The 13,253-nt window shown below is 51.4% G+C and overlaps 4 protein-coding genes and 1 pseudogene across 5 annotated transcripts, besides 1 other annotated feature; 4 read left to right on the top strand and 1 right to left on the bottom strand.

Moving 5' to 3' along the window:
• Positions 1 to 349: 349 nt before the first annotated feature.
• On the top strand, positions 350 to 1,273 carry NCS57_01355000 (AB hydrolase-1 domain-containing protein; the record flags this gene model as incomplete). The annotated part of the gene is made up of 1 exon (XM_053063182.1): positions 350 to 1,273. One exon carries the CDS (start codon positions 350 to 352, stop codon positions 1,271 to 1,273), a length of 924 nt encoding a protein of 307 aa, XP_052908077.1.
• Positions 1,274 to 2,060: 787 nt separating this feature from the next.
• Positions 2,061 to 4,739, top strand: NCS57_01355100 (annotated as a pseudogene). The gene is made up of 2 exons: positions 2,061 to 2,432; positions 2,589 to 4,739.
• Positions 2,061 to 4,739: a sequence feature.
• Positions 4,740 to 5,488: 749 nt separating this feature from the next.
• Positions 5,489 to 7,246, top strand: NCS57_01355200 (uncharacterized protein; the record flags this gene model as incomplete). The annotated part of the gene is made up of 1 exon (XM_053063183.1): positions 5,489 to 7,246. The coding sequence occupies one exon, from the start codon at positions 5,489 to 5,491 to the stop codon at positions 7,244 to 7,246; it is 1,758 nt and encodes a 585-aa protein (XP_052908078.1).
• A 1,575-nt stretch (positions 7,247 to 8,821) lies between these two features.
• Positions 8,822 to 10,355, top strand: NCS57_01355300 (Peptide hydrolase; the record flags this gene model as incomplete). Its single annotated transcript, XM_053063184.1, has 2 exons — positions 8,822 to 8,940; positions 8,990 to 10,355. 2 exons carry the CDS (start codon positions 8,822 to 8,824, stop codon positions 10,353 to 10,355), a joined length of 1,485 nt encoding a protein of 494 aa, XP_052908079.1.
• A 387-nt stretch (positions 10,356 to 10,742) lies between these two features.
• On the bottom strand, positions 10,743 to 11,169 carry NCS57_01355400 (uncharacterized protein; the record flags this gene model as incomplete). Its single annotated transcript, XM_053063185.1, has 3 exons — positions 10,743 to 10,912; positions 10,969 to 11,103; positions 11,154 to 11,169. The coding sequence occupies 3 exons, from the start codon at positions 11,167 to 11,169 to the stop codon at positions 10,743 to 10,745; spliced, it is 321 nt and encodes a 106-aa protein (XP_052908080.1).
• Positions 11,170 to 13,253: the final 2,084 nt, after the last annotated feature.

The raw sequence follows: 13,253 nt of genomic DNA on the forward strand, positions 1-13,253 counted from the left end.
GGTGATAAAACACGCTGGTCCTGGTGGATAGGCGACTTATGGCCTCCGCTTCACTTTGGAGGTTATCAAGCACTGTAGGCACCTTAACACCACCTACGGGTAGGTTTCCCGAGCCGAGACGATAAATGATAGGGCAGATGCAAGATCGGCTTCGTCATATTACCAATCGAAAAAGCCACGTCAAATCCTGCCATTTTCTACGTCACCTATTGTCGAAATAAATATCCCAGTTTCTCCCCTCAAATTAACCTCTAATCATGCTTCACTTGTAAGCTTATTTTTCATGCAAACAATCTATCACCGTTCGACATAGTTTGGGCATTTTAAACATAATTCGTCACAAGCAAAGATGACTACATCCACAAACAGCACATCCTTGAACCATACCTTTCACTATGAACTCTCGACCCATAGTTACACCGTAAAATGGGGTTCCTTAGGTGACCCTACTTCACCACCACTCATCTTGATCCATGGAACCCCATGGTCATCCCGCCTATGGGAACCCTTTGCCCTGTCTCTAGCACGCCAGTTCCACGTCTACATCTTTGATAGACCTGGTTTCGGAGAGTCCCCCGCAGAGAGTAAACTGCCCGGAACAGCCGCCACCTCCAGTCCTGTGGTTGAGTACGACGGCGACCTTGCTCGACAATCCGAAGTTTATGCAGCGCTCTTCAAATCCTGGCAAACCGACTGGGGTAATCAGAAGCCCCATGTCGTCGCTCACGACAATGCTGGCTTGGTCAGTCTGCGGGCCTACCTACTCCATGGCTGCCAATACGCAAGTCTGTGTCTAATTGATGTCGTTGCGATCGGGCCATTCGGAAAACCTTTGTTCAAAGTCGTTGCCGAAGATCCCCGTCACTTCCAGCGGTTGCCCGACATGGCTTTTGAAGGCATCTTGGAGAGTTACATCCGCAACGCCGCATTCTCCGAGTTGTCCAGAGAAACCATGGAGACTCTCAAGGCACCCTGGCTTAGAGAGGGTGGAAAGGAAGGCTTCATTCGGGAGCTGTGTCAGGCAAACTCAAGGACCACAGACGAGGTGGAAGGGAGATACGGGGAAGTCGGAACGAGTATCCCAGTCAAGGTCATCTGGGGAGCTGAAGATAAATGGATCCCAGCAGAAGATGCTCACAGACTGGGAAAAGCTCTCAAAGCGCAAGAGGTTGTTGTGATCGCAGATGCAGGGCATCTGATCATGCTGGATCAAGGTGCCCAGCTTGGAGTAGAGTTGGGGAGATGGCTGTGCACTGTTGGCCAGGCAAAGTAAAGCTTAGAAGCAAAGATGTAGACCATAATAGACACCAGGAATTCTCGGCAGGGGTTCCTGTCAATAGTTTGCCTTGCCTTCTTCGTGTTTTGATTGCCCACCGTCTGGAATCACCGAGCCTGAAGCCCACAGAACAGACAGAAAATCATCCCTGTGCTGTATGCTAAAACAATCTACCGCGCACACATTAAGATTTCTTTGATTGGCAGAACCGTTGTAGCGTCCAGCTATGCACTCTGGTCCACCATAGAATTGACCCAATACTGAGAGAAGGCGTTGTCAGAATGCAACAGGGTCTTCAACCCGAATGGAAAGGCAGAATATACTAGTGGATTTCAAAGCCAATCAACATCTCCTGTTGGTCCTGCTAGCTAGTGATCAGCCTGTTGGTCCATCGTCGGCCGGAAGTTGAACCGTCTTACTAGTAATGGAGGTCAAATTTCCACTTCTTGTGGCGCTTTAATTAACATCACAGCAATGCCGTGCTAAAGATCGACCAGATAACAATAAGCCGCTCCTAGTTCATTTGCCGTTCCCCACTGGGCCAAGCCAACATAAGCCAGATGCCCCTGATCAGAGCAAACCCTTCACTCTTTGAGGACGGAAGTGGCAGGGCCAAGAGAACTGTCTAGATACTATTCCATCATCATCACGGACATATCTGTTCATCAGGTAATGGATCCTTCATCAATCGCAAGCAGCTCGGCTGCGCTAAAAGGATCATGCTACGAGGTACTCATCCCACTTGAATGTGTGCTGCTTTTGGGCGCAGGCTAATCCGTCCCAGCTTGTTGGCTTCACAAACAGTCTCATTCAAGACAAGGTCCCAGATGAGGACTCAACCTTAGCAGGCCTAGGATGGGACCTTCACTATGCTTCTCAGGTTCTGGACGAGATCAACCTCAATTGGAGATCCCACTCGTCCACGCTCATGGTACATCCATCAGCCAGCCTGGGCATGTGGCCCAACCTTCAGAACAACCTCAATCACGCAGGAGTCACTCTTCAGGGTCTCAAGAGAGATTTAGTTCCCATTATTGAGAGCGGTCGCAAAAATAGTTTCCTCAAGGCCGGTGCGCAGGCGTGGACTATGGGCCGACGGATCAGGGCTATCACGAACAATCGGAAACGTCTCCAGGGTCATCACATGGCTTTCAAAGTCGGTGCTAATATGATACGGATGCAAGTCTAACTTCGTCTGTCAATTTCTCTACAAGCGCTAACTTCTCTTCTTAGGTGCCTCGCCCTTCTCCGGCAAGCCCCTCAGCAGGAGATTCACTCAGCATTAGCTGTTCTAACCATTGAGATCCAACAGCTCGAGGCTGCTATTCAGACCACCAAGCAGCTCTCATTCGTAGGGAGCGAAGAAGAAGCCGAGCGCCAAGGTATGGCCCTGGCTATGGAGCGCATGGTCGAAGCCGCCAAGTCTTTTCACAGATTTGCCGCGACTCCTCCCCCTCCTCAGCCATCTTGGAACCAGATAGAGGATGCCCATGCCTCTATTCCTCCCCCTTCATACGTTCAGGCGGTCAATGCGCCACCAAACGCCGATTCTGAGGATGAATCCGATGATGGGCCTCAGCCGTCTCCTTTCAATGTAGCCGCTCGAGAAGGCGATCTTGCTGAACTCCAGAGGCTTGTCGCGATGGGGGCAGATATCTTGGCCACCGGCGAGCACGGTCAATCGCCTGCATTCTCTGCGGCTGTAACTGGACAATTACACACTCTGGAATACCTCATCAATCATGGAGGAGACTATCAAGCGGGCAATGAACACGGCTTTACTCCCTTGAATGCAGCAGCCAACCACGGCCAGCCGGATGCCCTCCTCATGTTGCTACGATACGGTGCAGATATGCATGCAGCTTCAACCGACGGCCAATCACCTATTTACTGCGCAGCCAAGTTTGGGCATCTCCGCTCTGTCAGAATTCTCGTTGAACATGGTGTTGACAAGAACTTGATTCACAAGGACCACGAGATCAAGATGACTCCAATCAATGCAGCCGCTGGCAATGGTCATCTTGACGTCGTGAGGTACTTGCTAGAGCAAGGCGCGGACATGAGCATCCCCAACTCTGCCGGATGGATTCCAGTTGGAACAGCGGCTGACGATGGTCACGTTGAGGTAGTACGACTTCTTCTTCAATACGGGGCAAACATTCACCATGTCTCACACAAGGGCCATACAGCTCTGCACAATGCATGCACCAACGGCCATCTTGAAGTAGTCAAACTGCTTCTGAGCTATGGGGCAAGTGTTCATGCTCTCACGCCTATTGGCTGCACTCCATTGTATTTGGCAGCTGACGCTGGCCATGCCAATATCGTCCGTGTTCTCCTCGACTACGGAGCAGATATCTCTAGAGCTGCAGGGGAGAATTACTGGACTCCTATCAATGCAGCGGCCAATGAGAATCATACCGAAGTTGTCAAGCTGCTTCTTCAAAGAGGCGCAGACCCCAGAACTCCCAACAAAAATAACTGGACGCCCCTGAACTCAGCTGCGAGCGAGGGCAATGTCGAGATTGTCAAGGCGCTTCTTCACGCTGGAGCAGACAAGAATCTAGCTGACAACCGCGGCCATTCTCCGCTCTACACTGCAGTACTCTGTGGCTTCAAAGAAACAGTCGTCTTGCTTCTGGAGTTTGGTGCGGATCCGAATAAGGCAAACAAGGACGGATGGACTCCGATACACGCTGCTGCGAATCGCGGCTATTCTGAGATTGCTCGGAGTTTACTTGGATTCGGAGCAGTTGTTGCCACCCAGAACAAGGAAAACATGACACCTTTGCATTCAGCCTCATGCAACGGTCACCTAGAGATTGTGAGGATGCTACTGAGGAAGGGCGCTCCTCTCGACACTCGCAGCAGTGATGGTTGGGCTGCCATCACCTCAGCCGCTGGAAATGGGCACACGGAAATTGTGGAGGCCCTTCTTGACCGAAAGACGGATATTGAAACTCGCAATGATGGCGGGTGGACGCCACTGGGTGTTGCAGCAGGCGAAGGTTATCCTGAGACCGTCAAGATGCTCATCAAGCGAGGCGCCAACATGAGGGCCCCGAATAGCAGCAGCTGGATGCCTCTGCATGTGGCAGCCAAGAAGAACCGCGTGGATGTCGTGCAGGTTTTACTCGCACATGGATGCGATACATCTGTTCAGACCAACGTTGGATGGACTCCATTAAGTCTTGCTGCAAACCACGGAAGCACCAATGCCGTTCAATATCTACTCTCATCTGGAGCGAACCCGAATATCGCGCAGGAAGAGGGGTGGACTCCCTTGCACATGGCAGCCTACGAGAATCACATTGAGGCTGCGCGAGCGTTATTGAGAGCGGGAGCAAACCAGAACCTCAAGAATAATAACGGAAGGACGCCGCTTGACTTGGCCATCTCCAAGGGACATAGAGAGATGGAGCAGGTCTTGTTGGAGAAGGGGTTTCAGCAGATGCGCTTCTGATGTTGGTAGAGCATAAGAGGAATAGGTGCTGCTTCTGTGGACGGTCACTGAGTGACACGGACCATACAGTAAAACAAGGACAATGGGAAATCATGTGAATGCAAATTGCGAATGGAAATGGGAATGCAGTGGGAATGTCGAGAACCTTGGAGACTTTCGTGGCCATGCTCGCAAGTAGTCTTATCATACTGACCAATAGCATCATTGTCAACTGCCAAATTCATGCACCTCACCCCCTGAAGGGCCGAAAGCTGTCACCTCGGCTTCTAGAATCCTTCAGTACCGTGGACGCGGCGCGTCACTACCGACAGCTTGGCAACGGTCACAATGGGCTGCAAAAGAGCCTCACACCGCCGCACGTTCCTTAAAACCCATCAACTAAGCCAAGAGCAACAAGTCACGCTGCTATCGAGTCCCGCGTATGATCTCCCCACCGTCACCCGTTCGTTACTGAAACCAGGCGACGTAAGCTTCACGATAACTATCGCGACTGACCCACTCTCGGTCTTCGCTAGCATGTGATCCTCGGTCTGGAATTGAAGCCTCGGACGCGACGAATTCAATTGCATCACAGGCTGTGTATGATCTGATTGTCGTGAGAATAGCATTTTTTGCTTGGATATTGTCACGAGATGCGTAAGCATAAATACTATGCTTCATCGCGTCGATTTGCGAGAATGTCTATCATAACGACAACGAAACAAGCATCAATACCAACAAGTTCACATTGAATATTACATCTTTTCACAATGTACTACAGCAAGGGCAACTACGAGGCTTTTGCTCGTCCTCTCAAGCCTGAGGGCATCGAGAAGAAGAAGGCCTGGATTGTTGGCTCTGGACTGTCTGGTCTCTCCACAGCCGCATTCCTTGTCCGAGACGCTCAGATGCCAGGCAAGAACATCACCATCCTTGAAGAGCTCAACATCTCTGGCGGTGCCCTAGACGGAATTCATGATTCTGAGAAGGGGTTCGTCATGCGAGGTGGTCGAGAGATGGAGTCTCACTTTGAGTGTCTTTGGGACCTCTTCCGATCTGTTCCATCCCTTGAAGAAAACGAAGCCAGTGTTCTCGACGAATTCTACTGGCTCAACAAGAGAGATCCCAACTTTTCCCTTCAGCGAGCCACCATCAAGCAAGGTCAAGACGCTGAGACCGGCAAGCTCTTTACCCTCAGCGAAAAGGCACAGGCCGAGGTGACCAAGTTGTTCTTGGCCACGCGAAAGGAGGTTGAAAATGTGAGAATCGATCAAGTCTTTAGCCAAGAATTCTTCGAGAGCAACTTCTGGATGTACTGGCAGACCATGTTTGCCTTTCAGACCTGGCATTCGGCTTTGGAGATGAAGCTGTATCTGCACCGATTCGTCAACCACATTCGTGGCATGCCCGACTTTTCAACCTTGAAGTTCACGAGGTACAACCAGTATGAGTCTCTGGTCGTGCCGCTGCATACGTGGCTTGAGGAGAAGGGCGTTGTGTTCCAGTACAGCACCGAAGTTCAGGATGTCGACTTTGACATCAAAGAGGATAAGAAGACGGCCACTTACATCCATTGGATCAAGGATGGAGAAAAGTCCGGCCAAGCTCTGAGCCCTGATGATTTGGTCTTCATGACCATTGGATCTCTAACTGAAAACACGGGCTATGGAGATCACCATACTGTTCCTAAGCTCCACGAGGGCCCAGCTCCAGCATGGGATCTGTGGCGCCGCATCGCTGCCAAGGATCCCGCCTTTGGACGTCCTGAGGTCTTTTGCGGAGACATCAAGGCCACAAAGTGGGAGTCGGCCACGTTCCAGACTCTGGATGGTCGTATCCCCGAGTACATCCAAAAGGTGTGCAAGCGGGATCCCCTCAGTGGTAAGGTCGTCACTGGAGGTATTGTCACTGTTCGTGACTCGAGCTGGATCATGAGCTGGACCGTGAATCGACAGCCTCACTTCAAGAACCAACCCAAGGGTTCGGTTGTCGGCTGGATCTATGGTCTGCTCGTCGAAAAGGAGGGAGACTATGTCAAGAAGCCCATGCAGGAATGCACCGGAGAAGAGATTGTCCAGGAGTGGCTATACCATCTTGGTGTACCAACCAGCGAGATCGCTACTCTGGCTGCTGACGCTGTCAAGTGTGTCCCTACGATGATGCCATACATCACCGCCTTCTTCATGCCACGACAGGCTGGAGATCGTCCTGACGTTGTTCCAGCTGGCTCACAGAACTTTGCCTTTATCGGACAGTTCGCCGAGACGACCCGTGACTGCATCTTCACGACCGAGTATGCTGTGCGTACGGGAATGGAGTCTGTCTACCAGCTCACCGGCGTTGACCGCGCTGTTCCAGAGGTGTTTGGCTCGACGTACGATGTCAGAGTCTTGCTGGATGCCATGTCTCAGTTGAGAGATGGTAAGGAGTTGGCGCCCTGGCTGCCAGAGCGCATTCGTGCGTTCCTGATGTCCAAGTTGCAAGGATCTCAGATTGGACAGATGCTGCACGAGTATCATTTGGTCTAAATGTCAAGTTCCCGATCATGTTTGTCGAGTTTGATGAGAGTGATGAGTTACGTTTTCAGATTAGTTAGCAGTTCAGACTCCCTTAGTCTTTATATTTCAATCGTCTTTTACTCATGCAGAGATCGCCCATGCATAACGTGCCGGACTTGATAGTTGCTACTCAGGCACGCCACCTTGATGGGTGGACGGAACCGGCAACCACTCTTCCCACACCCTGCCATAGATCGCCCTTGCATTAGCGCAATTCTAAATGAATGTCATCTCACTGGAGACGGTTCTAGCTCTAGTAGGTCTCTATTGCAACCCAACTCGGATATCTTCCAAGATTGAAGGTTTCTCTATATCCGCTAAGCCTCAGCCACCTCGTGGAGTCCAATACTAAGTATTATCTTAAATAACATCTATCCGGTGTATCTTATAGGCGGTCGCTTATAGTTGCAACTCTATTTTATCCTCTAAAAAATCTCATCATGTTTTGATATTCTACTAAATAAAGCAGGCATGTAATATATTATGACCAGTGCTAGGATGTAAGCCTATTATTGCCCTCGCTATCTTCTACCCAACACAATTCAAATTGCTTCGAAAAATTGCTTCATGTATCCTATAGAACTAGATGCAGAAATCTCTCGTGTTCTAAGGGGAGACGATAACTAGGCCAGAAGGGGGTGACGAAAGGCGCACGAACTGATGAGATGAAGGTGCTCATCAACCAGGTAGATTTTTCTCACAACGCAATAAGTCTCTTCCATCAAGCAAGATCCGACAATTCCGAGGTTGCTGAAACGAGCGTTCAATGATTGTTCAAGAGATAGCTGCTCGCAAAGCGTAGTCGCCCGGAGGATTGATCCCGAACTGATATCACCTGACTACGATCCTCAAATATCTGCCTTGTTGGTACAGGTACATCGCTTCCAGGTCAGATGCGCGGAACAAAAGGACTTGAGCTTCCCCATCAGATATCCACCTCCGAGACCAGGTAGCCAAGCCTGACAAAAGTCCCCTAGGCGTGCTGCAGAGTAGCGTATCACGACTACCTTGTACTTGCGTCATCACCCGAATAACTCAAGCTGGGTTTAGTGTTGGACCCTTGCTCTCATATCATGTCTCCCTTGCCACCGGCTCTCAAGAGCCTTAGTAAAATGACCAATAGCTGCTCATCCACCCCTCAGATGTTTCTTTGCAAAAATCCATCAATCCATCAATGAGACTCTGAGGCGGGGATCCTTGCCCCTGGCAGGCCTGGGATTATGCATATTCCTAGCGTCGTCTTGGCATGTAACGCTGATAAAAGAATGTCAGCACAGCTTCTTTTTCGACCTTCCCGATTCAAGCCTGATCTTCCTGGCGGCCGATGAAATGCCCGAGCCACCTTCCAAAGGTTGATAGCCCCGCGATAACTCACGGGGTGGGGTTATTGCGCGAGAAGCCCTGCGTGACGTTGATGAGGGACTTGTTGATGTCGATGGATTGTGTACGAGTGGTACCATGTATATTAAGCTGCATCCCCCTCCTAAATCTTCTGTGCTGTTCCCATCATTGTCTTGAGACAGGAATCCTACTTTGAAATCGACAATGAAGTTGACCACGGCAGCTACTCTTCTGGCGCTGCTCCCGTCTTTGGGAGCAGCTGGCAAGGACCGCAGACCACAGGTCAAGTCTCACAAGCTCCAGAAGCTCATTACTGAGAAGGGGTATGTTCTCATCCGGTGGCCTGAGGCTTGCATGTGCTAACCGTCTCAGTTTGATGAGGAATCTGCAAAAGCTCAATGACATTGCCTACGCCAATGGCGGAAACCGCGCTTTTGGTCTTCCTGGATATGACGCATCTGTCGATTTCATTTACAAGGAGCTTAGGAAGCTCAAGGGTTTCAAGGCGTGGAAGGAGGATTTCCCTGCCCTCTATACCGACACCACCGCGGCGGAGGTCACAGTCGATGATGAGACGTTCCGCACCGTCGCCCTGACCTACACACCCAGCACTCCCGAGGAAGGTATCACGGGAGAGCTAGTTCACGGACCCGAGGGCGAAGCTGGATGTTCGGCCGACAACTACGAAGGCCTCGGTGCAGATGGCAAGATTGTCCTTGTTGAGCGCGGTCGTTGCCCTGATGCCACAACCTTTGCTGGAAAGTTGAAGGCTGCTGCCAAGGCTGGTGCCGTTGCTGTTGTTCTCTACAACTCTGATCCTGCCAAGCTCACCGCTGGATCCCTCTCAACTCCCAACCCTGATGAATATGTTCCCGCGGCTCTCATCGACCAAGAGCCGGGACAGGCGTTGAAGGCCCGACTTGCGGCGGGAGAGACAGTCGAGGCTTACGTCCAGATTCAACAGCTCATTGAGGAGCGCATCACGCAGAATGTGTTTGCTGAGACCAAGGGAGGTGATGCCACCAACGTGGTTATGCTTGGAGCCCATCTCGATTCCGTCAAGGCCGGCCCCGGTATCAACGATGATGGATCGGGTACTTCTCTTATCCTCGAGGTTGCCAAGGGTCTGCAGCACTTTTCTACCAACCTCAAGGTCCGATTCGGCTGGTGGGGAGCAGAGGAGAACGGCCTGTGGGGAAGCAAGGCATATGTCAACAGTCTGACTCCCCAAGAGGTCGACAAGCTTCTCGTCTACCTCAACTTTGACATGGTTTCGCGCGGTTTCTATGGAGTCTTCGATGGTACCGGCGAGAAGATTGGCCCTGGTGGTCCTCCTGGATCCGATGTGGTTGAGGACCTTTTCGTGGAGCACTTCACTTCCAAGGGCATCGAGGTTACTCCCGTTGGTCTCACTGGTGGCACTGACTACGTTCCTTTCCTCGAAGTCATCAAGAAGCCCGTTGGCGGTCTCTTCACCGGCACCGGAGCGGAGCAGGATGCATGCTACCACCAAGCCTGCGACAACATCACCAACCCAGTTCCCGAGACAATCACCATCAACGCCAAGGCGGCAGCCCATGTGCTCAGCATCCTTGCAGTTGACGGTAAGGACCTGATCCCAAAGACTCCTTCCAACGCTACCACGGCGTCCATCAAGAGAGTGCGGGACGCTGCTTCACTTCACGAGCATGACTTTACGGCAGTTTTGGGCAAGTTCTGCGATCATGATTTGATTTAAAAGCCATGACGAGGACAAGCCTTTCATTTACGAATCTATGAGAGAACGATGTATGGATACAGACTATCAAATGGGATGATGGCTTAAAGCGGTGGCTCCCAGACAATCTCAGACATTGGGGTTGACTGTTAGCAGAATAGCAGTAGGCTTGGTTGCCGGGTACATAGCACTTGAAACGTGGCCCATAAGCCTCAAGTATAAAAAGAAAATACGACTCTTGATCACCCAGTTTCATCTAATATGCTGATTTCTCCCTATTCATATGGGCAAGTAAGCCGCTATGTTCATGGTTTACGTCAGGTGCTGCTTGATAATAGGTATTGACATATAAGGTTTGTCATATTTAACTATTCCAGGATTCAAGTGCAACGCTAGCTTTGATGATATTTACCAACGGCCTTCCTGGGCAAGCTGCTCCTCAGCCTGTCGCTGAGCATGGTGCTTTGCCTTCTCGCGATCGACATAGTCCAGGCCCCTAGTCTCAACCTCACGGTCCACAAAGGCACCTATGGCTCCTGCAAGAATCTCCTTTGCTTTGGCGTGCGAGTCGGGGTGACCTAGTGATTGTGTTAGGCAAGTCGTGGCGGTGGTCTGCCGTATCCTTGTCACTAACCGTTCCGAGAGACGTGATTCTCGTACGCCTTGGCGGCCTCGAAGGCGGCAGCGCCTCCGAGAAGTTCGTGAGACCACTCGGCTTCGTGGGGACGGTTCACAACCTGGTCGTAGGCCTGAGCCTGATCGGAGTCGCCTGGTGTGTGTCAGTTGGGGAGCTAGCCGCATATTTGGAGATCCTCTCACTATCAAACCAGCCCATGGTGGATACTTTAAAAAGGAAGATAAAGACGTATCAAGAGTTTTGAGTGCAGTGTTTAATGGTGAAGAACCAGCTTAGAGAACCTAGATACCAAAAAGGGTGCAGATGGTCCCTTCTTAAGCAAAGACAGAGTTGGTGTATGCGCGACAACAGGGTGCAATGCTGTCATTGCGGAGTCGTCTCAGACAAAAGCCTCTTGCGTATTCCTGACATTCTCAGACAATGTCAACAGCTGTTCCAGATCATGATAGGGCACATCGGATCTCACGGCTCGGTTCGTGATGCTCTCGGCAAGCGCCGTGCCGAAGACTCGGATATTCGGCGCCCCCGGGATACGTCATGTTCAGCTCTCAACGCCAGACTCCACCATCTCCGCGTAAGCATATCGCCGTCAGACACTCGGCAGGTGGTCTGCAGTTGCTACTGTCCCTCTTCTGAGGATGGCGAGATCGTTGTGTGTTAGACGCCGTCGTCTCAGACATATGCCGCGTTTACCGTACACCCTCACCGCTCAGCTGGACACTCCCACGCTAGGGATGTTGTCACAAGCTTAACTAATAGCATGAATGCTGATGACTAGCTTTGTAAGTTCCGCCTATGCAGCCGCTGAACTGCCCAGCCTTCGTAAGGTGCAATTGTTTGGCTCGACTTGCAGGTTCAAGCTAGCACCGAACCTACGAGTCCCTGCAGGAGAACCAGTCTTGGCAAGCATTAATGCAAGCCACAGTCTGAGAGCATACCATGTGAGATGATGGCTGGTGGACGATCACCAGCTCAATGCCACCTACGGGGGTTCATTCTGTTCGACGGAGGAGAGGCCATTGAGACAGGCTAGACAGCATTCAGGGAGCCCATCAGGACGGTAGCATGGCGGAGGCAATGGTTGTTGGCCCACTGGAGAGTGGGAGCTGTGTCCAGCCATCAGAGCATGGGCAGAAAGCTACGGATGGCATTGGGATCTAGAAGCAGCTGTTCTTCTAAGCGGTTCTGATGGAGGGCCGGATATTTGCTTGGCTTGCACCTTATCTACAGTTCACAACGGAGATGCACCAACATGGGCAAGCGTTGACCCCACGATAGCAGCAGTATCCAGCATCGCACGTGTCTGTAAGGTATGGCGGGGCAATGTCACAGGAGCCGTTGATCATATCAAGGACGATGCGATGGCGAGGACGCCATGCTCAGTCTAGAGCAAGGGGTATAGAGGGGACATCGCAGGGGATGCCGGCCTACGGCGATGTTCTTCGATCAATGCCGCCCTCAGCTTTCAGGGTTCGAGTTTGATCGATAGTTCATTCGTTTGGAGGAGGGGGAGCCACACGTCGATGGGGAGCCGACTGTTCACGGGGACTCTGGTGACTTGGGAGCGCTTTCGGCATCGTCGAGGAGGCGCTGGAACAGCATTGGGGTGGGAGAGTCGGATTGGGAAGGGGAGGTATCGACAGACACGGGGATTATTGTGTGATCTGAGGTGGTTGGAAGCGTTGGGTGATTGACGCGACCGCGCTTCCGATGCACTGCCAGCCATTAGTTCATCGCGTTCTTTGTGTCTCGTTGGAGTAGGCTTTGTTTGTAGTGCCGACTCGAGGTGTCTTTAGCATCGCGCGTCTGTTGCGAGATACTAAGGCGCGTCTCCTGCAGGAAGAGCATTGAGCAACTTGAAGGCCAGCTTCGGACGCGGCCTTGATGAGGGGCTCGGAACGGGTCATGCAGATCAGCCACAGGCCATCAATCGATCGGCCCAGCCACAAAGGTAAAAGCCCCTCAAGCCAACCACCTACCCTAGAATGAAATAGAATTGAGCATTGGCAACTATAGAACGGAAAGAGGCTACCATTATTGGTTCAATGTACCAGGTCAAAGCATAGAAATGTCCTCGCACCAGTGAGAATTTTAGAAGATTGGCTCTATGAGCATGTGGTTCGCGTGTGGTGCGTGAACACCGTCTAGAGCAAAAGAGCCCCTGATGTTCGTATAACTTAACGCCCTTCTTCCCACCAACATAGAGAACACCAGACAATCCAACACAAAAAGCCTACATAGAAGAAAGTACTCCTCGCCTATTAATGCTATCATTAATTCTA

Source organism: Fusarium keratoplasticum, chromosome 11 (assembly GCF_025433545.1).
Source record: "Fusarium keratoplasticum isolate Fu6.1 chromosome 11, whole genome shotgun sequence".
Taxonomy (NCBI): Eukaryota; Fungi; Ascomycota; class Sordariomycetes; order Hypocreales; family Nectriaceae; genus Fusarium; species Fusarium keratoplasticum.